General features: G+C 52.5%; 2 protein-coding genes across 4 annotated transcripts in view; both read right to left on the bottom strand.

Annotated features, from left to right (window-relative positions):
• Nucleotides 1–6,878, bottom strand: part of TFCP2 (transcription factor CP2) — a 37,995-nt gene extending 31,117 nt beyond the window's left edge. For both annotated transcript variants that reach the window (XM_067529942.1, XM_067529941.1), the window contains exon 1: nt 6,292–6,878. In XM_067529942.1, the coding sequence (XP_067386043.1) occupies nt 6,292–6,413 (122 nt within the window). In that variant the 5' untranslated portion in view covers nt 6,414–6,878. The remainder of the gene's footprint in view (nt 1–6,291) is intronic.
• Nucleotides 6,879–10,737: 3,859 nt separating this feature from the next.
• POU6F1 (POU class 6 homeobox 1) overlaps nt 10,738–25,777 on the bottom strand; it is a 30,952-nt gene continuing 15,912 nt past the window's right edge. For both annotated transcript variants that reach the window (XM_067529634.1, XM_067529635.1), the window contains 8 exons: nt 22,358–22,479; nt 21,476–21,701; nt 19,347–19,594; nt 18,003–18,131; nt 17,176–17,394; nt 16,279–16,417; nt 15,301–15,475; nt 10,738–14,535 (listed from right to left, as the gene is read on the bottom strand). In XM_067529634.1, the coding sequence (XP_067385735.1) occupies nt 14,190–14,535; nt 15,301–15,475; nt 16,279–16,417; nt 17,176–17,394; nt 18,003–18,131; nt 19,347–19,594; nt 21,476–21,701; nt 22,358–22,479 (1,604 nt within the window). In that variant the 3' untranslated portion in view covers nt 10,738–14,189. The remainder of the gene's footprint in view (nt 14,536–15,300; nt 15,476–16,278; nt 16,418–17,175; nt 17,395–18,002; nt 18,132–19,346; nt 19,595–21,475; nt 21,702–22,357; nt 22,480–25,777) is intronic.

The following is a 25,777-nucleotide window of genomic DNA, read 5'->3' on the forward strand; positions in this document are numbered from 1 at the left end:
TGTTATGAACACATCACGGATGGTCATGCAGTGTATCATGAACTCCCCATTTGAAAGGAATCTGAGGTACCTGACCTGCTGTGTGCCATGGAAAGAAACACCAGATTACTTTTGGCATTCACGGAACAGCTGCAGACGGTAGACCATCGATTTTGGGTGCGGGAAACAAGCACTGAGTGATGAGACCGCACTGTTATGCGGGTCTGGGATGAAAAGCAGTGGCTGCAGAATTTTCGGATGAGGGAAGTCATCTTCCTGAAACTGTGCGCAGAGCGCACCCCAGCACGGCAGCGCAAAGACAACAAAATGAGAGCTGCCTTCTCGGTGGAGAAGTCCATGGCAATCACCGTGTGGAAGCTGGCAACTCCAGAATGCTACCGGTCGGTCGCGAATCATTTTGGAGTTGGGAAGTCCACCATTGGGGAAGGCATAGCAAGCAGTTCTGTCTCGGCTGCAGGGAGGGGGGCGAGCATGCATGAATTCTGCCTGCAGCATGATTAGGGATTTCAAAGTCTCCATGTGGTCCTCCGTCACTTTTATCATCCACTCCTGGCCCATTAAAATTCATTCCTGGCTCTCCTTGCCTGTCCATTTTATAATTCTCATTTAAAAGTGTCTCTTGACACCCTGTGTTCTTGTTTTACAGCCTCTGAGGATTGGAGGACCTCTTGAAACATGCCCTCCTTGCTCCTCCTCATCAGGCAGAGGTGCTCCGCCACTATGCAGGGGGTTCCCCTGGAGGCCACATCTGCAGAAGCACAAGAAACCATAAACAGAAGCATGACTGTTAGTGCACTTACAGCATCGAATCATTACAGTAAAATACACCTCTCTCGCTGTCCCCTGGCAAGCACACAGCTTGGTGAACAACCCAAACGTGGGGAGTGCGGCCCGGGGGCACGGGTGTACTCAAGATGGGGAAAAGGGTGGTTTTCTAAGGGGATCATTGCAGGCGACTAGGGACAAAAATCGTAAATTTTGCCACCATTTTCCAGATGAGGGTCATAGAAGCCAATTTCTCACTCCTGAGGGTAAGCAAGGATGCACCTCCTGCATGTGTGCGGCTTCAGACAGGGTCCCTATGCTGCTTGTCTGTACTGCTTCCCAGCGCAAGTGACTGCCGATTGGCATGGGGAAGTTTCCTACAATGGAAGAAGGAACAAAGCGGCTCTGCCAAGAAACCTTTGGCAGAGGATTGGCGAGTACCTCCAGGAAAGCTTCCTAGAGATCTTTCTGGAGGAGTCCCATGAAATCTGTGTGCATTAGCACACTTTTCTGCTGCACTGCTTAGCTGCACAGGGGAATGTGAAGCAAACACAGCTAGTCTTGTACATTTCTACCCTTTCACCCACTTGTAGAATATAACAAAGCAAAGGACAGCTCTACCTCGTATAACTGAGCAGCATCAACTCAAAAAGATCGCTTACCAGAGCTCCCATCTCCTGCATCATGCGCGCTAGAGACAGAGTGCTGGGATCGGCTCGAACCCTCCGGAGTCGAGAAGAGGTCCTGGCTCCTCACTGTACCAGATGACCCTGTTGCCTGTCCTATCTCATCCTCCAACTTGACCCCCTCACACACAACTTTGTCCTCAGGATCGAGTCCGCTGTGTCCAGCCCCGTTGAAGTATCCAGGGGGCTATTGGCTGTGGAGGTTGGGTCGCTGCCGAGGATGGCTTCCAGCTCCTTACAGAAGCGGCAGGTCTTTGGCACAGCAACAAAGCGACGGTTTGACTCTCTAGCCTTCTGGTACGCCTGCCTCAGCTTCTTGACCTTCACATGGCACCAATGCATGTCCCATTCATAGCCCTTCTCCAACATGCCTCGATAAATCTGACCGTAGGTATCAGAGTCCCAGAGCGGAGTTGGGACTGCACCATCTCCTCTCCCCATATATTCAGTAAACTCAACAGCTCCAATGTGCTCTAAGCAGGAAAGTCTTTGTTGCATGGAGCCTCTACCCCGAGCAAACAGGAAGTGGAATTTAATAAACTCCCAGGCCTTTAAAAGGTGGAGGGGTGCATGCCTGTGTACCTGGCTAAAGAGCAGCACAGTTCAAACTTCTGACCAGAGCGGTCAGGATGGGCATTGTGGGACACATCCTGGAGGTCATTTACAGTGACATAACCAAGCGAAGTGTCTACACTGCACTTTGCCGATATAACTTTGCCGCAAAAAGCTCTTCACCTCTCATCGAGGTGGCTTAATTTTGTCAGCAAAGCAGGAGTTTTGTCTGCGGAAGGAGCATTGTAGCATGTCCACCTCCATCATTTTATCAATGAAAGCTGTCTTTTGTCAATAAAACTGTAGTGTAGACCAGGCCCGAGAGGCAACTGGGCGAAGGCTCTAGCTAAGATCAGCTAACCCTAATCAGTCCCCTAAAGGAGATGATCTAACAGGAAGCAAGCAGCTCTTCATTTCCTATTGACAATGGATTTAGATTAATGTGAGGCTGTTGCATTTAAAGTGTTAACACCTTGGCATTTGAACCCATCCTCCTTCGGGAGAGGTCATTTAATTTATAGCACATCTCCACCCTACACGTCCCCTGCTTGGACTTTTCACAGTGTTCTTTTACCCAACAGGATGATTTAAATGTTGGCATCTAATATTTATGACTGCAACAATTTACTGGTGGTGAAGTTTCATGTCAATCTATCCTGGGAGAGGCTCTCCCTTGAGAAAGAGTTTTGCTTTTTTTTTTTTTTTTTTTTTTGCAGCCACCTTTTGCTCTCTTCAAACCAGTTCTTCTCAAAATACAAACATGTCCTTAAAAACATCTATGCTGCCAATTATTGCTGCACCTTTCTTCACCTCATGTTGTACAACCATGGTCTGGAGTTCCTCTCCTCAAACTCTACCCTGGATCTCCTGTCGGTCTGGCTTCCTCAATCTTCACGCCTCCAAAATTGTTCTCATCAAGGTCTCTAGCAACCTTTTCCTGATTTTACTCCACCCTCAGCCTCCTTAAGTTCCATGATGCCTTTGACACATTGATCACACACTTCCTTTAAATCTTGTCCTGTCTCTGGCTTTCATAACTCTCCTCCCATCTCTCTGATTAGCCCTTCATTGTCACATTCAGATGGTCCACCTAACCTTTTTCACTCTACGGGCAGTGTTACCACAGGGCTTCATCCTTGGCCCACATATCTGCCATTACACCTGCTCTCTGGGCAACTGCTTCCACTCACAGGGTATGTCTACCCTGACAGCGGCAAAGTCGCCACCATCAGATCGACCTATCCGGATCAACTGAGCGGTCAGTGAAGACCCGCTCAATCGATCCAGAAGTCGATGCTGTAAAACCACCCCCAAGCGGCGTAGCGCTGCATTGACGGGAATATGGTTCCCGTTGGCGCAGTATAGTGAAAACGCCGCACAAAAGGGAAGTACAGCAGTCGATAGGAGTTACACAAATCACCAGAGAAGTGTAGACCAGGACACGGTTTTGACCACCATCTTTCCATAGGTGACTCAACTCTACCTCTCCAGTCCTGACCCATGTCTCTCCATCCCTTTGCCTCTCGCCCCAACATCTGCTCCCCGATGGTAAGCTCAATGTGGGCGAACTCCTGAACTTTCTTGCCATGCTGTCTCCCCATCACTGTTGGCAACTCCATCATTCTTCCAGTCACTCATGTCTGTGATCAAGAGCCATCTTGGAATCCTCCCTCCAGTGTATTTCAAACCAGGTGTGTTTTGAGTCAGCTTCAGTTGAGTCAGTTTCAACTGACTGAAAATAAGCCTGGCTTTAATCAAAATAGGGGTGTCCACATAAGCTTTTACATCAGTTTAAAAAATAAGTAAATCACACCTTAAATTAATCCACTGCAACTTTCTCATGCAGACCAACTCTAAGATCTATGTATCACCTCCTTGCCCGTCACACTGACATCACCCTCTTAACTAAACCTCTTCAGTGGCTCCCCCTGTTCTACCACCGAGTTCAAGCTGCTTATCCTTACCATCAAGGCCCTTCACGGCTCTGCACCTCTCTACCATTGCCTTACTTTATTGCCCCCCTGAATCCCTTCTCCGCTGGGTTAAAAATGCCAGCCTCATTTGCACCTTCTTCCACACCAGCCCTTATGCAGGACATGATACTAGCTCTGATACAGCACTTTTCACCTGTAGATCTCGAAGTGCTTTATTAAATATTATGTCCTCCCCGACAAGCGAATCCACCACCCTCATCATCTTCAGCTTGCCTCTCAAGTCAAAACACTTGCATGAAGTCAATCAGTTAGTAAAGGCTGGAGAGACAGGGAAGTAGGTGGTACTTTACATATCTGAATTATCCAGAGGAGTTGCACTGGATTGCCAGCCTAGATGGGTCTATAAAATTGTATCTATTTGATTGATCCCTCTCCCCTGATGCTGCGTGTCATATGTCTTCTTTGATTGCAAGAGTGATGACCGCCACCCCAGGGATTGAATTGAGGCCCTCCAGAGCTGAAAGCATGAGCTGCTACAGCTTAGCTGGAGTTGAGACAGACGCTTACCCTCTGGTGGAATCTCCATCCTTAGAGGTTTTTAAGCTGCGGCTTGACAAAGCCCTGGTTGGGATGATATAGCAGAGGTTAGTCCTGCTTTGAGCAGGGGGTTGGACTAGATGACCTCCTGAGGTCCCTTCCAACTCTAATATTCTATGATTCTATGATTCTATGCAGATCAGGTACAGAGAGGGACCGATGAGGCACTAGGCAGTGGGTTACACAAACTCTTCTAAGCAAGGACCATGTCATCACATGTATCAGTGCAGTGTCTAGCATAACGGGGCCCTATCATAATACAAGTATTAATTATCCACCTGAATATTAAACAAAGGATCCTTAAACCCTCCCATCCCCCACTGTGAAGTAGGAAGAGCAACTTCCCCAAGGTCCCCCACTGGACCACATTAGACCCCTCTCCTCTAGATTAACGAGCCCATTATGAAATATTTGTTCCTCATGTAGATACTCACCGGCTGTAATCAAATCACCCCTTAACTTTCTCTTTGTTAAGCTAAGTAGATTAAGCTCTTTGAATCGATCCCTATCAGCGTTGCCACTACCATCACCGAGGGGAAGGGTCCTCCCCCACCCAGAGGTGGTAGCTGGGTCAACAGAATAATTCTTCCAACAACTGAGCCCTGTCTACACTGGCAGGTAGGTTGGTACAGCTCCATCTCTCAAGGGTGTGGATTTTTTACACCCCAAGCTCTCTTAGCGACGCTGATATAGATTTCCAGTGTAGACCAGCCCGAAGGCAGGTTTTCTAATCCTTTAATCATTTTTGTGGCTCTTCTCTGAACCCTCTCTACTTCATCAGCATCCTTCTTGATCTAAGTGTTAAAATGCTCAGATCACAGAGGCTGAAGGTGCTTCTCCTCCCCCTCAGAGGCAACTATTTAGGGCAAGATTGAGGAGGAAACAGTAGGCTGATTATTTGAGGGAGCGTACAACAAAGAAACATGGAACTGGACCTCTTAATCAGCAACAGATGGGAGACACAGGATTAAATCTGGATGATTTATACAAAACCTGACAGTAGCAGGAGGCCAGATTCCAGAGGAATGGATTCGCAGTATCCCCTTTAGCTAAACAGTCCATGCTGTCTGGGAACTTGCCTTCCACCGTGCCCAATACCTGATACTTTTAGAGGCAGGCGAACTGCCCCAAATCTAGCCAGCGCAATGCTGAACATGAGGGGAGGAAGGGCAGGTGCTGCAAAATCTTCCTGATCCTAAATTTAGGTGATGCCCTGAAGCACTCAATCCCATTACCCCCATTTTAGGATTTACAACTCAAAATTATCCACCCAGATTGTTAAAATTCAGCCACAGAATTCAACTCTGGCTCCCAGTGGGTGACACGCTTTCATTTGATCATTTGTAAATTCTATCTTATCTTAGGGCTTTATACTGCTGTCCAAATCTCCCAACAATTGGTTTCACTGCATCTTGCACTGCGGAAGAGCAAAAGAAAGAGGGACTGATTTGATAACATTCAACCCATCACGCTCACAAATGCAGCGTGCAGAACAAACCGGGGGAAGGTGTCCCCGTTACTAAGTATGGATCACTACTGAAGACAGGACACTGCACTATATGATCCCTTGATCTGATCCAATTTAGTAATGGCTTCAATCTGCCATTAAATGCAACATCTGTGATACACTGTGCTGTCTGTTCAGTCCAGCCCAATTCAAGACCCTGCAGTCCCCCAGCACGCGGGGGTCCAAACAGGACTTCCAACTTTTCTCAACCCATGGTGTAAGACAAGGGATTCAGGAGGATCTCACCTACCTCATGCTGTAGGCGCCAGCGCCCAACTCCTGGCCAATGCCCGAGAGGCTGGCATCGAAATCTTGCACCAGCCCCGACTCGATCACCTCATCCGCCAGCGGCAGCTTTAGAGCCCACGCCATCCTCACCCAGTGGCCCGGGCCCCAGGGCAAATGTACAGCTCCCCCAGAGATCAGTGGGGAACAGGATACCCGCTCCAGGCCCTAGGATGCCGCTCACTACAGAGTCACCCCTTCCAGATGAACCCTAGGCACACCCAACACGCACAATCTCCCCCTACGGGACCCCAATACCAGGGGGCCTCCCTCCAGGGGATGCTGCCCCACAGCTTCCCTCTCTCAGGGACCTCAATGCACACAGTCACCCCCTTCCAATGGATACTAGCTCCCTGGGGCCTCCACACCACAGCCACCCCCTTTCCAGGGGCCACTAACTCCCCCTACCCCCGGGGAGAGCCAAAGTCACCCCCTCCCAGGGGGACACTAACTTCTAGGGACACCAACACCCAGAGCGGCTCCTTCTCCAGGGGGATTACTAGCCTCCAGGGATGGGAGCCCGCCACATCCACAGTCACCCCCTCCCCACCCAGGCACCCCCTCCCAGGGGACTGCACCCCCCCAGGCACCGCCTCCCAGGGAACCCTCCCCACCCAGTCACCCCCCCAGGGGACAGCACCCCCCCAGGTACCCCCTCCGAGGGGACCCTCCCCACCCAGAGGTACCCCCTCCCAAGGGACAGCGCCCCCCAGAGACCCAGTCACCCCCTCCCAGTGGACAGCGCCCCCTCACCCAGGGACCCCCACCCCGCCCCGTAGCACCCAGGCTGTAGCTGCTGCTGCTGCTGCTGCCGCTGCCGCTGCCGCTGCCCGGCCCCGAGCGCAGCTCCCGCCCCCGCTGCCTCCTCCTCCGCCGTCCCCGCAAATATGGAGGCGGCGGCGGCGGCAAGCAGCGCCGCAGCCCCCTTGCTCCCAGCCCAGCCGGGGACAAGCCCCGCCCCCCCCATTCCCTTCACTCGCGGCCAATAGCGGCGCCCGGGCCCCTCTCGACGCCGAACGAGGGCCAGCCAATCGCCTCTCGCCGGGGCGCCCGTCGCCCTCGGGCCGCGCCGCTGCGATAGGCTGAGCGCTCCGGACGGGGCGGGGCTGGCGGGGTTACGGCGCAGGAGCCCCGCTCCGCGTGGGGTGGCCCTGAATTCTTCCCTCTCTACGTTGCAGGGACGCGGCTCGGTCCGGCGCCCCTGAGCGGGCGGCGGGTTCGAGTCCTGCTCCCCGGCTAATCAGTGCAATGAGTTGGGGAGGGCTCAGCCGGTAACTGGATAATGGCAGGGGGCTATGGGTCAAGGCCTGAGGGCAGTGGCAGACCCAGGGGGCAGGGACACTGGGACTTAGTGTGGGGTGGGGGATGAGCCTGGGGCTGCAGGTGGGGATGGAGGGGCAGTGGCAGAGTGCAAGGCTGGAAGGGCAGGGGTGGGTCTAATGGGCTTTGGTGGCTCCGGTGGACTCCAGGAATAATACAGGGCTTGACAAGGCAAATGCACTTGCTTATTTCATAGGTGACGATAAATCTGCAGGGAACGGCTGTTGAGTTTGCCCATCAAATGGGCTGGAAAAGCAACAATTAAACCAGTAATGGGTTTATTACAACAACTTGGTACAAAATCCTTCCAACAGGAGAGGCAGACCTTGCCCAGGCTGCTGGTGCTTTGCTGATGGACCAATTAAGTCTGTAGCAAAACCATGGAGCAAGTTGTGTGTGTGAAGCTAAGAGAGGAGAACGCCAGCTTTGTGATCAGTGCCCCCCGGCTGGTCCTCCCCAGCGTGGATCTGGAACGCCAACGAGAAAAACGGGGCTTTGGCTAAACGCTCCCCTGCTCCGTCCGCCCTTCCTGAATTCAGATGCTACAGAAAGAATCTGCCACATGCAGGCTGGCTGCTGCCTATGATTTGCACTCTCTCAGCACTGACAGATTCAATGGGGGGGGGGGCTTGTTTTCATAGGGTGAATTTCCACTTTCCAATGGCTGCATTGCTGTTATGAGAAATGGGCTACAGCCCTGCTGTAATGAAAAGCCAGCCTGATGTCTGTTGGAAATGGGGACAGGCCCTGTTTACATTAGTAATACGTTTTCTGGGGGTGTACAATTAACACCATCTCGGAGTTATTTTCCTTGAGTAAATGCGATTAATATGCATTGGAAAATTCCTCTCTGTTATTATTTGTTATTGGTATAGCACCTGGGAGCCCAAGCCATGCACCATGACCCCACAGGCACAGTACAAACACAAAACAAAAAGACAGTCCTTGGCCTAAAGAGTTTACATTCAATCCTGTGTTCAGGTTAGCAGATCATGCCTGTTGGTGCTAGTTTCCCTTCACTCGCAACCTCTCTCTCTCATTTCCTGGCTTTTACAATAAAAGTTTCTCTCCCTGCAGAATTTGGCCTCTATTATTTTGGGCCATATTCTTCCCAGAAAAATTAGCCTGCACCTCTCTCATCCAGATGCCAACAGAGGATTAGCACACATTATTTCCCTTGCACACTGCCCAATTCCTATTCCCAACAGCTCCAGGGAAATCATTTTGTATTCCTAAACGTAGACAAAGCTTTTTGAACTTTTCAATCAGTGGCACCAATTCAGGTACTTCTTGGGGGACAATGCTGACTCTGCCATATTGATTTAATACAGGACGACTGCTTAAAAGTAGTTGGGCCATGGTCATTCCTAGACTATGGAAATTTGAGCAAGTGCAAAATTGTCCCCCGCACCTTCCTAATTGGTGCCACTGTTCCGGGGGAGGGGGGGCTAATTTTATATCCATTACACAACTTGCTGCTGTATGAGTTGGGAAATTATGCCACCTGGCGGCCGGCATACCCTGCAGTCAAAAGGCCTTGGAAATCAGCAGGGAACTCTGAAATAAATCATAGAACCATAGAAGGTTAGGGTTGGAAGGGACCACAGGAGGTGTCTAGTCCACCCCACTGCTCAAAGCAGGACAACCCCAACTAAATCATCCCAGTCAGGGCTTTGTCAAGCCACACCTTAAAAACCTCTAAGGAGGGAGATTCCACCACCTCCCTAGGTAACCCATTCCAGTGCTTCACCAGCCTCCTAGGGAAAAAGATTTTCCTAATATCCAATCTAGACCTCCCCCACTGCAACTTGAGACCATTGCTCCTAGTTCTGTCATCTACTACCACAGAGAACAGCCTACCTCCATCCTCCCTGGAAACCCCTTTCAGGTAGTTAAAGGCTGCTATCAAATCCCCCCCCCCCCTTCTCTTCTGCAGACTAAACAAGCCTAGTTCCCTCAGCCTCTCCTCATAAGTCATGTGCTCCAGCCCCCTAATACTTTTTGTTGCCCTCCACTGGACTCTTTCCAATTTGTCCACATCCTTTCTGTAGTGGGGGGCCCCAAAACTGGACACAATACTCCAGATGAAGCCTCACCAGTGCCGAATAGAGCAGCAGTTTCTAAATCCTGCTGCCTGATTTGTGGGCATGTGCCTCTCGGGACCCCAATGACACCTTCCCTGAGAGAAAGATCACTGAATTAATTCCCTTCCGGTGGAATTCAGGAATGCTGGCCTGCTTGTTCACTGAATTTAAGTGGTGCATAGGCACAGGGGTCAATTTCACCCTCACGTCGCCATAAATTTACCTGGTTTGGTGTTGTCTTTTTTTTCAGACCCAGCACCCCTCCGGGTAAGAAATTCAGGTGCATTTTGCCTTTAGACCTCAGGCTCTGAATCCAGAATCAACCTCTCCCTGAGATTCTTTTAAGTCTGTGGGTCTATGGCTCCTCTGGCATGGATGTGTACGTGTTGAAGGATGGGAGCCTATTGGCTAAGCTGGGGTGGAAATGAGCAGGTAGGTACAGTACAAACCAATCACTGGCTGTGCTCCCTGGACCACTGACAATTCTTATGGTCAAGACACAAAAGAACAACTTATAGGCGGGGTCTAGAGAGCTCTTTGCTTACAGATTTTGCTCTGAAGACAGGGACAGGGTGTGTCTAACTCCTTGAAGAATTCTACCTGTGGTTAGAGGACAGAATGGACATTGGATCTGTAAGTTGACTGAGGACATGCTCAGCATTCATGAGTTTCCTGACCTATGAGCTGGCTGATCTGGGAATTGCCTTCTGCCAGCCCAGGCCGTAAGAGTCGCACTGAGCTGGGCATCTCCTCCCCTTGGGCCGGGCCGGTAGGAACCAATTACCTCACCCGGGCAGAGGCCAAAGCAGCACAGTAGGGCGGGAAGTTGCTCCATGCAGCCCTCACCTTGTCCCCATCGCTCCCCCTCTCATGTCCCTTCCCTTCCCCAGAGACTGTAAATAAATAAACTGGCCTGGAGCCACACAACCGAATTTTACGAAAGAAAGTGAAAAAAAGAAAAAAAAAATACTGTTTATTTCATACGACTACATCAAGTGTATCAGTCTAACAGAGCAAGACAGCCAGGACCCTGGATCAGCTCCCCCCCAATGGAGCCGTTCCCCCCCTCCTTCCCCTTTGAATAATTACACCAGCTCACTCGGCCCTCTGTGAAATCCAACAGCTTCTCTTGAAACAGAGCAGTGGCGTGAATTGGGACCAGGGGGAATGGCCTACCCAAGGAGGACTGGCTAAGTGGGGGGAGCCCTGGAGATTGGAGCTGGAGACACAGGACTGGTGATAGCATGTCGGGTTCTGATTGACCTGGGGCAGCGTAGTTTAAAGCACCTCCTGCTCCAAGGATGGTATGAAACCGCTTTTGCTTCCAGTCCTGCCCACCCACTCTGGAAAAATCACTGAAACACTTATTTCCTAGGTCCGGGAGAGAGGGAGACCAATCGCCTTTATTAGGGAGGAATTTGCCTGCCACCCCTACCCTAGCTATTTCAAACTGAGGAGGAGGGACAGTAGATCCAGAGAGATTCTTCCTAAAAAGTAAAAAAAAAAAAAGAAATCACACCCCTCCCTCCAAAAAACCTTCTTTGGACAGATACAGGCATGCCCTTCGAGCACTCCGTCCTGCTCTGAGCAGGGCACTGGTTTGGGGAATCAGTAACACCTTTGGGGCCTGGGTCTCACCACCACACCAGGCAACCAATGCAAGGGCTGACTTGGCTTGTAGCATCTTGGGACCAGCACCACCAACTGGGGGCAGGGGACCCTCCAAGCGTCCTAGCGAAAGCCTGACTGGAAGAGGAGGGTGCCAAGAAATTCCATTGCAGAGCAGAAACGCCCTCCTGAGGCTGGGATGGAGGTCGCTGCCCAATTAATCTGCTTGGTTTTTCACCTGTTCCTCTTCTCCCTGCCGAGACTCATGGTCCTGGGCTAGTGACACTCGTGCTCCGTTCAGCCTGCGGGCAGGTCTGTCGAATGAGGTCCTTGCTCAATAAAAATGCATTAAAACAGAGGCAGCTTTTGAGTTCGGCAAAGCCCCTCAGCTGGCCCCTCTCTGCCCCCGAGCTCAGCTGACCCCAAATCAACCTGACATGTAAACATTTAGACTGGCAGTGAGTCCCGCTGAACTCTCAACGCTGCCCTCCCAGAGCAGAAAGCCATTCGGAAGGTGGGCGATGAACTAGGACCGACAGACTCTCTTGAGATTTCCGCAGGAATAAGGATCAGCCTCTGGGATGTGGAGACCAGGGTGTCAGACCCATAACCAGCATATATCTCCTAGGAGAAAGAGGGTTTTGTGGGAGGCTGGAAGCTCCCATAAAGCATAGGACCAGCTGACACCTTTATCAGATTCTCATCCCAATGGGCTAGCTAACGCTTTCCTAGCCTGTCGGTGGATCTCTGGCTGACAGGGTGTGACCCCACCTCTGATTAACATGCAGGCAAGCAGAACCTCCGACTCCATTTAACAGCAGTTGCTACTCTTTGATGATCTACTTAGGGACTGAAATTTAGGCCTTGGCTTTTTCCTTTTTTTAAATGCTTAGGCCCGAGGCAACCAGCGTGGTCTCTTTAAGATTAGCAGATGAGACAGCACTGAATGGGACCTTTTCCTGGGCTTACAGTTAAGGGACATTGTGAAATCATTTATATATATATTTTGGCTTTCACAAGACAGCAAACACACTTCCTATTGCCTTCTTATTTTAAAGACACATAGTGCATATACAGACAGGAACAGGCGAGCCCAACTCTCCCTGAAAGACCCTAATCCGCACAGCTTCCTCTGCATATTCCCCTTTTGCACTGAACCCCGCTGAGAAAGAGGGCACATGGGAAAAGATCCTAGCATATATCCCATCTCCCTGCATCCAGCCTGAGAGCTGAGGTGGTGACGAGGAACGTCTTCAGGCAACGTCGGCGTGCTTCAAGGCTGCCGATAAAGAAGTAATGCACGTCCCCTGGTGAGCGGCCCCGATTGCTGAGCTGCACAAGAAGGAGACAGTGTAGTTCAAAGCTGAAGGCTGTTCCTTCCACACTCACCTCCTCCCCGGGTCATCTCCATGGTAAAGAAAAGGTTGCAATCTGAGTCCTTTGCCTATCGGCCACTTTCCCAGGGGGAGGAAGGCTGGTGCTGCTGGCATAGCCACTCTTCTTTTGGTAAGTCGACCAGACAATCGGCTCATGTTCTCCCCTCTTACAGCCGGGAGGGCTGCAGCCACGGTCCCCATCCCCCTCCGAACCGTTAGCAAGACTCCGGTTCTTTTATTTTACAGGTCCCCTCCCCCCACTTCAGAAAAAACACTCTCAAAAGGCAAGCGTCAAACCCTGCAACCTGGGGGGTGGGTGGGTAAATGTACCTTCCGTAGCCCCTTCTGCTTCCACAGCATGGCTCTTTGGTCCCCCTCTCCTGGTGAGACCCCTTATTGTAGGTCCTTCAGCTCAAACCACAACAATTCATGCCTTTAGACCCACAGTTCCCAGGTACAAGCCCCAGCTGGGAAAGGGATCACACTTAATTTGAACCAGAGCCAATGCTAAAAAGAAAAAAAAGAGGATGGAGCAAATTAAAGGGCTCACACCCTGGCCGCCTTTGGAGGCCTCACTTTGGTGAAGAAGGTGCTTGCCGGTCTGGTTCTGCCCATTTCTTCCCACAGAAACAATCCCATTTAGTGCAATTTAACCTTTTGTTTCCCAAGGGTGGGGGAAGAGCTTCTAGGACAAGGGGTGGCCCGTTCTCCTCTGGCAAACGAGGTTAGCAATGGAGCTCCCGACGCTTCAAACGACACAGTGTCTCAAGCCCTAGCAGCGAAACATGATCAGAAACTTCCCTTTAAAGTCTTTTGATGGATAGTTCTTTGTACTCACAGAGGAGGGGAAGGGGATATAAATTAAGCTACTCCGCCTAGATGCCGCCATTAGATACCAAGAACTTGTGTCTCACACGGGGGGGAGGGGAGATGGGGAGAGGGAGACAGGACAGCCAGGGTTACGAAATGAACAGGGATTGAAATTAAACAGGCTTCACATCTCCCTGTTCGTGGATGCTACCGGCCTCCTGGGAGGCCCTGACGCTACCTTGGAAAAACAGGAAATTCTGGAAAAAAAAGAAAGTGGCTCATGTGTGGTTGACCTTTTTGTCTGACACAGAAATGCACGGATCACAGCACTGCCTGTGCCCAGCCCCACTTCTGCCCCAGAAGGACTGGGGGCACTCCCAGGGACAGCTCTGGCACTCACTACGTTACACTCAGGAGCAAGAGAAGGAAGGAGCTAGGCACACGATGTCCGACGTGTACACGGCCAGATCCTGGGAGGACGAAGGGCACGGACATATATGCACATGGCGGAAAAAAATAATGCCCAGCTACAGTCAGCAGAGCTGGGCTAGTGTGGGCTGGGGGCCAGGGAAGGGTATAGGGGACAGTTGGTCACAAAGTGCTCACGGCAGGATCCTGGGGTCGGCCGGGCTGGGCAGGGCTCTCTTCTCCCACCCACCCGCTCCTTAGGGGATCTGAAAGACGTTGAGTTTGCTAGTGTTTTTGAGTGTCTGTCGGCGGTTGCAGAACCAGACCCGGACGACCTCTCGGTCGTAGTTGAGCTCCTTGGCGATCTCGGTGATCTCCTGGCCGGTGGGCAGGGCGTTCTTCTCGAAGTAGGCGTTGAGAGCCTCGATGGCCTGGGGCGTGAAGGAGGTGCGGCGCTTGCGCTTCTTGGAGGGCTCGCCGCCCACAAACTCCATGAGGTTCTGCTGCCCTTCCTGGTTCCGCAGCTCAGCTTCGCTCAGCCACTTTTCGAGGACAGGCTTCAGCTTCTGGGCGCTCTTGGGGGTGATGTCCAGCTTCTCAAACCTGCAGGCAAGGCAGCGGGGAGGGAGAGAAGATATGAGGGTCCCACCCTGCAGCAGGGGTCGGGCACAGACAGAAGCAGCAGCGACCAACCTCGGGGGGGGGGGGAACAACTCAAGCAAAAGATCAAGCCAATGTTACAGTAACAAAACACAACAACAGAGGCTAGTAAGAAAAGAGGACACTGACATGGGACACAGGCATGGGCACATGGTTCTGTGGGGTCCTGGGGAACCTGGGTCTGCCCCCAAAGAGGGGCCGAAGCAGGGCGCTGGGACTCAGGACTCCTGGGTTAATTTCCCAGGACTAGTAAAGAAGCGGGAATCAGGATCCTGCCTGGGCTGTTATATTAGCTTTGGGTAAGGCCTTGGAGATTGAGAGACAGGACTCTTGGATTCGGTTCCCAGCTCTGGGAGAGGAGCGGGGCATAGTGGTAAGGAGCAGGCGGGTGGGACAACTGGGTGCTATACCTGGCTTGGGCTGACTTGCTGTGTGACCTCTCTGTGCCTAGTACTCCCCTCTATCGGGGGCGTTAATGCTTGGCTGAATGGAGAGTATTATGAACAGAGTTTCTGGGGTGGTGGAAGGGCCTGGTGCCGCTGTCCTGGCTTAGAAGAAGTCAGTGGGGCCAGAAACACTTTCTATCCCGTTGGCTGCGTCGGTTTCTTCTTTGCCCTTTCAGGGCAGGGAATCACATAAATGCCCCACACTGTCTGCCCGGAACAGCCGAGCCCTGTAACAGGACCAGCAAGGAACACAGCGGCTTACCTGCAGATGGCAGACTGGCTGTAAGCGGGTCCTTCTGTTGCAGTCAAAGCCTGACCCACCTGTGTCTGCGTTAGGCCCAGAGACAGACGTCGGATCTTAAAGTTCTTGGCAAACTCCCGAATCTCCTCTAGGTTGATTCCATCCTCCTCGCTGCCCGTATTTGGAGTTTGAGGCTCTGGGGTAGGAAGAGGAGTATTGTTGTGAAACGCAATTTACTCTGTATTGTCACATCCTGCCAGACTCTGTCTCCTCACCCCGACAAGGAGATCTCAAAGCAGGAGCAGACACGGTCCATGATCGGCAGCCTTCTGGCACCCTCACCCTGAGATTAGGGCCCTGCCGTCCTGGGAGACAGGCCCTGCCCCAGGGAGTTGACAATCTAAATAGACAAGGGATAGGAGGGGAAACCGAGGCAGAAAGAGGGGGTCGCGACTTGGCCAAGGTCACCTAGCTGGCCAGTGGCAGAGGCTGAAAGAGAATCCAGATCTCCTAAGGCCCAGACCAGCACCACATCCCCAGGTCCATGCTGCCATGGTAGGGGCGCAAGTCCAGCACGGGACTTGGCTTGTTCGTAAATGTTTTGCATCTCAGGCAGCAGCTCTTCAGGGCAGGGATCTGCTTGGCACAGGACACGGGCGTCGCTACAGAAATAACGATACTAACACCGCTTTGCTTCGCAGTGTCTGTTTTGCCCCTTAAAGGCTTTTCTCCCCCCCTCTTCCCCAAAAGAAATGCTTCCACTTTGCTTCACTTTATAAACAAATCTGAAGCCTCATCCAGCGACTATAACAACAGCCCAGCACGTGTGCGTGCAATACCGGCGCCCTGTCCTGTACTCTAACCACTAGACCCCGCTTCCTCCCCTAAGATCACAGGGAAGAGCTAAACCTGCGGGACCACACCACACGCTCTCTGGTTCCTACAAGGGGAGTGCCAGCTGCCTGTCCCCACTACCAGCACGAAATGGACAGGACTTACTGGAAACCAGCTGGCTGACAGTCGGGGTCTCTGAGCAGGTTATGGGAACGGGCGCAGAAGATGGCTTAGCGGCGGGGGCTGGGTTTGCGATGACCACAGCTGGCTGGGAGAGAGCAGGGGCAGGCTGGATTGGCTGGACCTGGCAACATAGCAAACAACAGGGCTCAGGTATCCCAGATGAGGGCCATATGAGGGTATATGGTCCGGACTGATGGAAGGCGTTGGGGAAAGCTGTCAGCTGCAGGTAAAGCACTGACCACCCATCCCACCTCTGCATAAGGGGCGGGGCACAGCTGCCCTCTGCTACGCCGATTCCCCGTTGGCCTACGGCCCGTGCATAAAGCCGCCCCGGTGCTGCCCTAACCCAGGCCGGGGCCACAACTGGCACAGACTGGATGCCTCAGCTTCCCCCGGGCTGAATGGAGCTTGGCTGCAGGACAGAATCCGGCCCAGAGACAGGCAATCAGCACAAGTGAACTGTAGCCAAAGCAGGTGTCTCTTCAACGCCAACATGCCTGGGCCGCCTACCTAAGAGGTGACTTAGACGGTGACCTCTGGCATGAGGCTCACTGCCCATTTCTGGGGCGTGCTGCCGCCTTGGGGGGACCACCGGGAAGAGCTCCCACCTTGATTCCTTCCAACCAGAGAGGTCAGGCTGTCTCTGACACCGGGGAATTCGGGGTGAGAGCCAGCAGGGCGCTAGGTCCTGGCAGAGGCTCCGAGGGGCTGGTTAATGCTCCGTAAGTGTCTCTGTAAACGGGCCAGCACCCAAGTCCCCAATCTCACCAGGCTTCCGGGAGAGCGGCTGCATGTTGGCAAGCTGCTGCATGTGGCCATGGGCACCAGCCTGTCGGTTGTCTGTCTGTCAGGCAGCCGTCACGGCCGTTTGGAGCTCACCTCGTTCTTTGCCGGGGACTCCGGGGCGCCGGGTTTCCGGATGGCTGCCGTCTGGATGGCGCTGCTGGCTAGGGTGGCAATGACCTGCCCTTGGGCGTTCAGGAGCAGCTGGGGAGTCACCGCCTGCACCTGCAGGTTCTGGGCCGGCAAAGCAGCCGGGGTGGGGTTGGCCGTCGTGATCCCAGCCGGATTCACCACCCAGGGGAGCGTCCCGATGACCTGCAGAGGAGACAAGCGTGGGTGCTGGGTGCACGTCACGGTAATACCCTTCCCCGCCTGCCGGATGAATCGGAGTTCGCCCCTCCCGTGGCTGGAGATGGGACACTGGCCATGCTCTGGGGTGGTGCTGAGAATTGTCTCGCTCAAGTGCTTGGCTGGTTCGTGGCCGTATGCAGGGTCGGGAAGGAATTTCCCCCCAGGACAGGTTGGCAGTGACATTGATTTCACCTTCCTCTGCAGCACGGGGCCCGGATCACTTACTCGGATCATCTGGGCATATCTCATGTAATCAATTCCCTGCCGCTGCGGGGCCTAAGGCATTGGAGGCACAGCTTGGTCACCTGTGGGAGGTAATACTTTGATCTAATTCTGGTTGGTAGGTTTAAAGCGGGTGGCTGGGAGGTGCTGATGGCCCGTGACACTCGACAGGTTGATGTGGCTGTTCCTTCTGGCCTTGAACTCTATGACTCTCTCTGAATGGCAGCTCTCCGGAAGGGAAAAGATGCCCACAGGAATGCCGGGACTTCCTCTATCAATGGCGAGGGAGGGAGGGTTACGGCATTTATCACTGCCCCTCCTGTGGACGATTGGAGGCCCTCACCCCGTACCTGTCCCTGGGCGTTGGTCAGGATCTGGCTCGTTATCCCTTGTACGCTGGGAAGGGTGTTAGCAATCACCGGGGCGGCGGCCAGCGAGCTGAGGAGCTGGGTTTGGCCCCCGAGAGAAGCTGCACTGATCTGGCAAGAAAACGGGAGTCAGAGGTTAAAACACACACTCAGCCGTGCCTCATTTGGGGGGGGGAGCCCTATGGCCCCCTCTTGTGGGGGGGAATCACCTAGCTGTCTTAGGTACCTATCTGGCCCCTGTTACTGTAGCATCTCGGCACCTCACGATCTTTATTGTATTCATCTTCACAACCCCCTGGTGCTATTATCCCCACTTTACAGATGGGGAATTGAGGCACAGAGAGACTATAGGTACAACATTCTACACCACAAATGAAGATGTAATTGCAGCATGGGTAGCCCATCCCTGATCCCTGCCAGCTTTAATCTAGCTGGCACGGGTCACAATGGCGGTGACCATGCAGCAGCACAGACCCTGGCGCAGGCTAGCAACCCGCATTCGTAGGCAGGGTTCCCCGGCAGGCTTGCCGCTTCTTCACTCCAGCGGTTACCTGTGCTGGCTGGATTACAGCAAGCCCAGGGACGCCTCCCCACGCTACAGTCACATCTTCATTTGCAGCCTAGACTTACCCTCAGGGACTTAGCCAAAGCCACACAGGAAGCCTGTGGGAAAGCAGGGAATTGAACCCGGATCTGTGAAACGCCAGGCCGGCACCATAACCACTAGACCATCCTTCCTCTTCTAGGGGCCATCTTTCAAGGAGGTCTTCTGAAAGTCTCTGCCTATCTTGGTTCCTCTAACTCAGCACGCCGTCCAGCCTGTCTCCGCTCTGTCAGTGACGGCCGCCCGCACGACCCACCTGCTACTCCCACCGGTGCCCACATCCTTTGTCCTATGCCACTCCCTAAGCATGGGAAAAATCCCTGTCAGAGTGATTAATAATGAAACTGAGCTCTTATCACCAGGGGCTCTTAAAGTGCTTCACAAAGGTGATATCAGCAGCCCCATTTTTACACCTGGGGAAACTGAAGCACAGAGAGGCAAAGTGACTTGCCCAAGGTCATCCAGCAGGTCAGTGGCGGAGCCAGGACTAGCCCACAGCTCTCCCACCTCCCAAGTCCAGTGTTCTAGCCACTAGACAACACTGCCTCCCATTCTGGGCAGGGCTAAATGATGACGCAAAGGGCCAGAATCATGCCCCTTTGTGAGCTACTCCGTCAGTACTGACTACCCAAACGTCAGGTCAGCCAGCAGGGTTTCCTGATCAGGTGTTACGGGCAGCTGGGATCCCAGAGATTCTCTGGAGTGTCACGCCCGCTCCTTACTATTCCCGGGTTAAAAGCAAATCCCGCAGGCTGGACTGTGATCTGCGTCTGCGTCTCCATCAGCTTGGCCACGGAGGGTGGCGGGGCGGCGGGCTGGGGCAGGATGGCTGGCGGGCTCTGGAGCGAGACCTGCGGCTGGAACACGGCCTGCGTTTGGATGGAGGGCCGCGGCTGGACGGCCGGCTGAGCCTGCAGCGGCTGGGCAGGCTGCACCGGGGCTGGGATTGCCGTGTTCAGCACGGCTGCAGCTGTAAACGGAGCAGAGACATGGATGCTGAAGAGCCATAATGTGCCACGCTTTGCTTCCCCACTGCCCATCCCTACAATAAATCATCATCGTAACACCTCGCCTCATATAGAGCCTTTAGACTGAGCCCCCACCGGCCCCGCCCCACTCCCTCTGTCACTTCCATTGGGCAAGCAACAGGGGTGCAATCTAGCTCCTGCAAGCCAGCCAGTGGGTGGCCCTTCTTAACCACGCACCAGCCACCAGCTTCTCTTCTCGCCTTTGGATGCCTGGCACTAGAAGAGGACAATGGAGAAGGGTGCATGAGATGCAGGACAAGGCAGGCCTGGCAGAAGACTTGTTGCCAACTTTGGTGGCTTTATCCCCAGTTTCATGAGTTAGGGTGTTTACCCCCTGAAGCCCCAGCTCTTGGAGTCATGGGACTACGGAAGAATCTCAGCTTTCGACTAAGAAACTGGAAGTTCCCCGCTGCAGAGAAAGCTGGAAAAATAATGATAATCCCTGGTGCTTTTCATCAGGAGGTCTCAAAGCGCTTGACAAAGGCGGTCGGGATTACCGACGCCATTTTACAGAAGGGGAAACCGAGGCACGGGGCAGTGCCATGCCCAAGGTCCTCTAGAAGGCCAGCGGCCGAGCTAGGAATAGAACAAAGGACTCCTTAGTCCCAGCCCAACACTCTAGTTATATGACAAGTCAATTCCTGTATCAGGGCCCGAGCATGACCCAGGGCAGGTGTTCCACGGCTGTCCAGGAGCCGTGGAACGCAGGGCGCCTGAGCTCCATCCACAGACGTCACCACCAACAGGGAAAAAAAAAAATCTCTAACGACAAGAAGGTCAACGAAACCGTTCCACATCTCAGGCACAATCCATGCTGCCCTCCCCTCCCGCTGTGCTGCTGGGCTAGGCATTTAGACGGCCCTCCTCAGCCTAGTACGTGAGCATCTCGCAATCTTTAACATATGCCGATCCACACAACCCTGCGTGAGGGAGGACAGCCACATTATCCCCATTTTAGATGTCGGGGACCGAGGCACAGGGGAGGTTAAGTGCCTTGTGCCAGAGGAAATCTATGGCTGAGCCGCCTTATCCTCCAGAGCATTGTTTAGGAGTAGCTTCTTGCTGAGAGGCAGGTGCATCCCCCCCGCTCCCCTCTTTCGGAACGGAGTCGGCAAAGATCAAGAACCCTCGTCGGTCAAATGACCCAGAACCTGAAAGGTCCAATTTGGATCAACCCTTAATTCTGTAAAGGGAACCCAACCGGCCATCGCGCCGCAGCAACAACAGGAACTGCCAGGGCGGGTGAGCCGCTCCCTTCAAGACTTCAAAGCAACGAGACACCTTAGCTAAACCCAGCTCTGCCACGAGCCAGGTCAGCCTTAGCCGCCTAGCTTCGCCCCAGGTGAATCAAGAAGCCACCGCCCACCTTTGTGGCAGCACGAAGCCTCGGCACTGCTGAAGCCCTTCGACTTACGTGGTATAAAGTCCTCATGGACTCAAGCAGTGCCCAAACCTCAAGCCGGCCCCCTGCACGGGGCAGATTTCACCCAGAGAGTGTGGCTTCCCTATCGACCCAGCAGCGGACGCGGAGTTTGAATGCAGATCCCAGCCTTGCACTCAGAGCCCTTGCCCATGCTTCCTCCCGGTCCCAAAGAAATCAATTGCTGCCACCTCGCCTTCATTGCCTGGCACGAGCCTGCAGTCCCTATGCATGCAAAGCCGGCTGGAGCCAATGGGAGCTTTTGCCTGGGAAGGAATAGCAGATTCAAGCTGCCATTCGCAGCCCTCGTCTTGTTTGAGACTCTCCCCAGGCCAGACTTTGACTCAGCCCAAGCAACGGGACATTTTTACACAACGTTCTCAGGCAGAGGAGCGGCCGTTACCTTGCAAATTGGCTATAGGCGGTTTGTAAATTCCCCCTGTAGGAGAAGCAGCCGTCAGTCCGGGAAGGGCAGCGACCGTTGCTGCAGGAAATGTCCACACAGCCAGCCCCTGCTGACCTGCCACTTGACCTGCAATACTGATGGGGATAAGAAGAGGTTGAGTAACTGCCCCTGCTGGAACCATTACTCCTGTCACAACTGTTGCTAAGTTTTCCTGAGTCAAGACCTGCAAAAGTAAACAAGATTTAAAAAAGAAAAGGAAAAAATCAACGCCACTGCAGACAGCATCAGCGCGGCCGCCGCACAGTCTTCCGAAGGCATGCTCTGCCCCAGCCAGGGGGGGCCTGCCTGAGCCACGCATGGGCAGGGGATCGCTCCCCTCTGAGCAGCTGGGTTCCAGCTGAGTGGAGCCCCCCCCACACACACCCCCAGAGGCCACTTATCAAATCCCCACCAGAGGGGGACTTTGGAAATTGTTTCTTAGCGCAACCCTGCGGGAATTATGTGCAGCAGCAGCTCAACGCCACGGGGGCCCTGTGCAGAGGATAGCGGCTAGGGATGGGTCGGGACACAGAACCTGTGTTCCAGGCCTAAGGGGCGCTGTTTCATTCCAAACCCAACCCCCCCGCCGGGTGCTATCCCGCTGGGAAAGTCTCCGTGCAAACAGACAGGGCTGTTTCGGGGCTCGTTAACGAAGACCCGGCTGCGAGCGCCGGAAGAGCACGTGGGAATCCCACACGTCCGTGGCGCCTTCACAGGCTGCTCCCGCATCACCGCTTGAGTCTTCCTCCCCATCCGTCGGACGTGGGAGAAACACCACGCGCTCTTCCCGCGGCTCACCGCCCCCTCCCACGCCCAGCCGGGTGACTGCCCGGTAGTTACCTGGGGCGCAGTTTGCACTGCCAAGGGAGCAATGGTTTGGGTCTGCTGCTGGCTTGTTGCTTGGTTGAAGGTGACGGACGAGACGCTGGTGGGAGCAATTCCAGGCAATGACTTTACTTCACCTTGAGAGGAGGAAATAGCACAATGTCAAGAGACCCTCTTACTTAAGTGTAGTCACAATAATAATTATATAGCGCTTTTCATCTGCAGCTCTCCAAGTGCTCAACAAAGCAGGGCTGCATCATTACCCCTATTTTACAAATGGGGAAACTGAGGCACAGGGAGGGGAAAATGATTGGCCCAATGTCACTTAGCAAACCAGTGGCAGGGCCAGGAATTGAATCCAGGACTCAAGTCGCAGCCCCGTTCCCTAACTACTAGGCCTCATTGTCACCGACTGACATAATACAGCTATCTGTCTCCCTCTAGTGGCTATACCACATATGAGTGCTCCTGGCAGAGCTGGATTTTTTCGCTCAGGAAATAGATGTGGCTCTCATGTGGGCCTCTCCCTACTCCAAAAGGCGCTGAGCACGTCGCAGGGGGTTGGCTGCATGGCAGGACGTCAACCTTTGTGATCTGCTTCTCCAAGACAGCAAGCGGGATTTGCTGTGCAGTGATTCACAGAGCCCTTCTATTCAATGCTTTTCCCACAGCACCGGCATTTCTTTCACTGCTGGAAAAGCTCAGCTCCTGGATGCCATCAACCCCCCAGTGGAGAGCCTGGGTGAGGAATTCAACCGCCAGTGGAGTTTGACAGTGACACTTGACTCTAGAATTGGTTGACTTTTTTTTCATTAAAACATTTTTTTTAAATGAAAAAAAAAATCACTTTTCAACCATTTGTGTTTGGGTGAAGTTTGCTGGTTTTTCAACAAAAACCCCAGGAATCAAAACACGTTTGTTAAAAATATTTTGTTTAATAAACGTTTTGGTTTTTTCAGTTAAAATTTTCTTATGGGGTTTTCAAAACACAAAAATCTTTACAAAATATAGATATTCTAACCTTGTTATTTTAGCATTATTAACACACATTAACTTTCTATTAAATCATTAACAAATCTTATTCATACCCTGTGCCTACTACCTCCAAAAGACCCATATGTGTCCGGTCAACCTCTTATCATGATTTATTCTGTTCAAATTCCAAAAATGATTACAAAATCTACTCGATCCTGATTTGTTTTTGCAGAAAACTTGTTTCTTTTTCTTTTTGCTCTCTCTGCAGAGAGTTTTTACCAAAAATGGTTTTCAAAAACCCAACATTTTTCAGTTTTGCTTTTCTTAACAACAAAAAATTTGCAGGAAATTTTCAAAATTCCATGTAAAATGTAATTGGCATCTTTCTACCAGCTCTACTTTTCGTATAATAATGCCTAGTTCTTATACAGTGGTTTTAGAACACTGTACTGGGTCAGACCAATGGTCCATATAGCCCAGTATCCTCTCTGTTGAGAATGGCTGGTGCCAGATGCTTTAGAGCAGTGGTTTTCAACCTTTTTTCATTTGTGGACCCCTAAAGAATTTCGAATGGAGGCGCGGACCCCTTTGGAAATCTTAGAAATAGTCTGTGGACCCCCTGGGGTTCACGGACCACAGGTTGAAAATTACTGCTTTAGAGGGAATGAACGGAACAGGGCAATTTATCGAGTGATCCAGTCCCCTGTTGTCCAATGCCAGCTTGTGGCAGTCAGAGGTTTAGGGACACCCAGAGCAAAGGGCTGCATCCATGACCACCTTGGCTAACGGCCACCGCTGGACCTATCCTCCATGAGCTCATCTAATTATTTTTTTAACCCAGTTATAGTTTTGGACTTCACAGCATCCCCCGGCAGTGAGATCCGCAGGCTGACTATTAGTTGTGTGAAGAAGTACTGCCTTAGGTTTGTTTTCAACCTGCTGCCTATTCATTTCATCAGGTGACCCCCGCGGGTCGTGTGTTTTCATTTTACAAAGGAGGTCAGGATCCTTCCCCGCATTTTGCAGAGGGGGAAACTGAGGCACAGAGCCGGGAAGCCACTTGCCCAAGGTCACCCCAGAGCTCAGTGGCAGAGTCAGGACCAGAACTCAGGTGTTCTGCGTCCCATGCCGATGGGCCACCCTGCCTCTCACTTGTCACTGCCGTTGGCTCAAAGCCGTGACAGCCTGCATCTTGGTCGCCCCCACCTTTCTATCCACCTCAGCCGTGCTTGGAGTCAAGGTGACACCGTGTGGCCAGACACCGGCACTGCAATTCTGTAATCTTGGATGGCACCAGAGCTCTGTACAACATTGACCTACTGCTCGGAAAAGGCACCAAGAGAAATGTCCGGCACGGTGTGTGTTAATGAGCCGTTGCTACCCCTGAGGAAGAGAGACTGCAGCATAGCTACATTACATGCATCTTCCTTCTCCTCCACCTTGGACTCGTAAGACTGAACTCATTTTCTACCCACAGGAGCTGATGATTATAAAATAACAACACTATCTTGGGCAGCTGTCTATACCTTACCAAACTGAAACCCAAGATCACGTCACCCACTGAAATGCAGCCACCTCTGGGGTGGGATGCGGCAGCTGTTCATCAGCACATATCAACACTCCAGAACAGCCTACGGTGGGCAGGGAAGAAAAATCCTGTATCCTTATTCTGCTTCAGCTGTTTATTATGGCTGCATCATCAAGACTGCAGAGGAGACCTAGGATTCCTAGGGCAGGGGTTCTCACAACAAATTGTTTGGTAGGGCATCAGAGTGCGGCCACCAACCCTTGTTGGTGGCTGCTCTGATAATTTCTCCTAAAATACTTAATTAACTTTAGGAAAAACAAATACATATGCACCTAGACGTGCCCAAATCATTGTAATTTATTTATGCAAGGTTTCTTTTTTTGCAAACTCAGTAATAAAAATCATGTACAGTTCTCTGTTCTTTACTGGATCTAAACAGACTAGAAGCAAAAATAAAGTGTTTTGCATGTTCCTGTTTTTTGTTGTTTCTTTTGCTTTTATGGTTGCTCTTTTTAAAGACTTGCTAACTTGTAAGTCTGCTGCTGTGAAAAGTGATATTTGTATGTTTGTTAATATCACATTTCACAAAAGCAGACCTGCTAGCTAGCTGGGAGACAGTGAAAAGCGATATTAACAAACATACAAATATCACTTTTCACAGCAGATTTACTCAGCCCTGGCAAGCTGGGGAACAAATTAAGCCCTGGATGGGGAGGTGGGTAGGGAGGCAGCGGGGACCATGGACGATGGGGAGGGGGTGGGGAGCCTGTGGCCGGCACCTGCCACCACGTGGCTGGAGCCCAGGTCCCCGCAGCCAGAACCTGGGGGATGGAGCCTGCCGCGTGGCTGAAGCCCAGGGTCGGAGGAGGCAGCAGGAGTCAGGGTCGGTGGGGGAAGTGGTGCCCCAAGCCACACGGCTGGAACCTGCCACC

Source organism: Emydura macquarii, unplaced genomic scaffold, assembly GCF_026122565.2.
Source record: "Emydura macquarii macquarii isolate MOO-44397 ecotype Brisbane River unplaced genomic scaffold, CSIRO-AGI_Emac_v2 contig_2994, whole genome shotgun sequence".
Lineage (NCBI taxonomy): Eukaryota > Metazoa > Chordata > Testudines > Chelidae > Emydura > Emydura macquarii.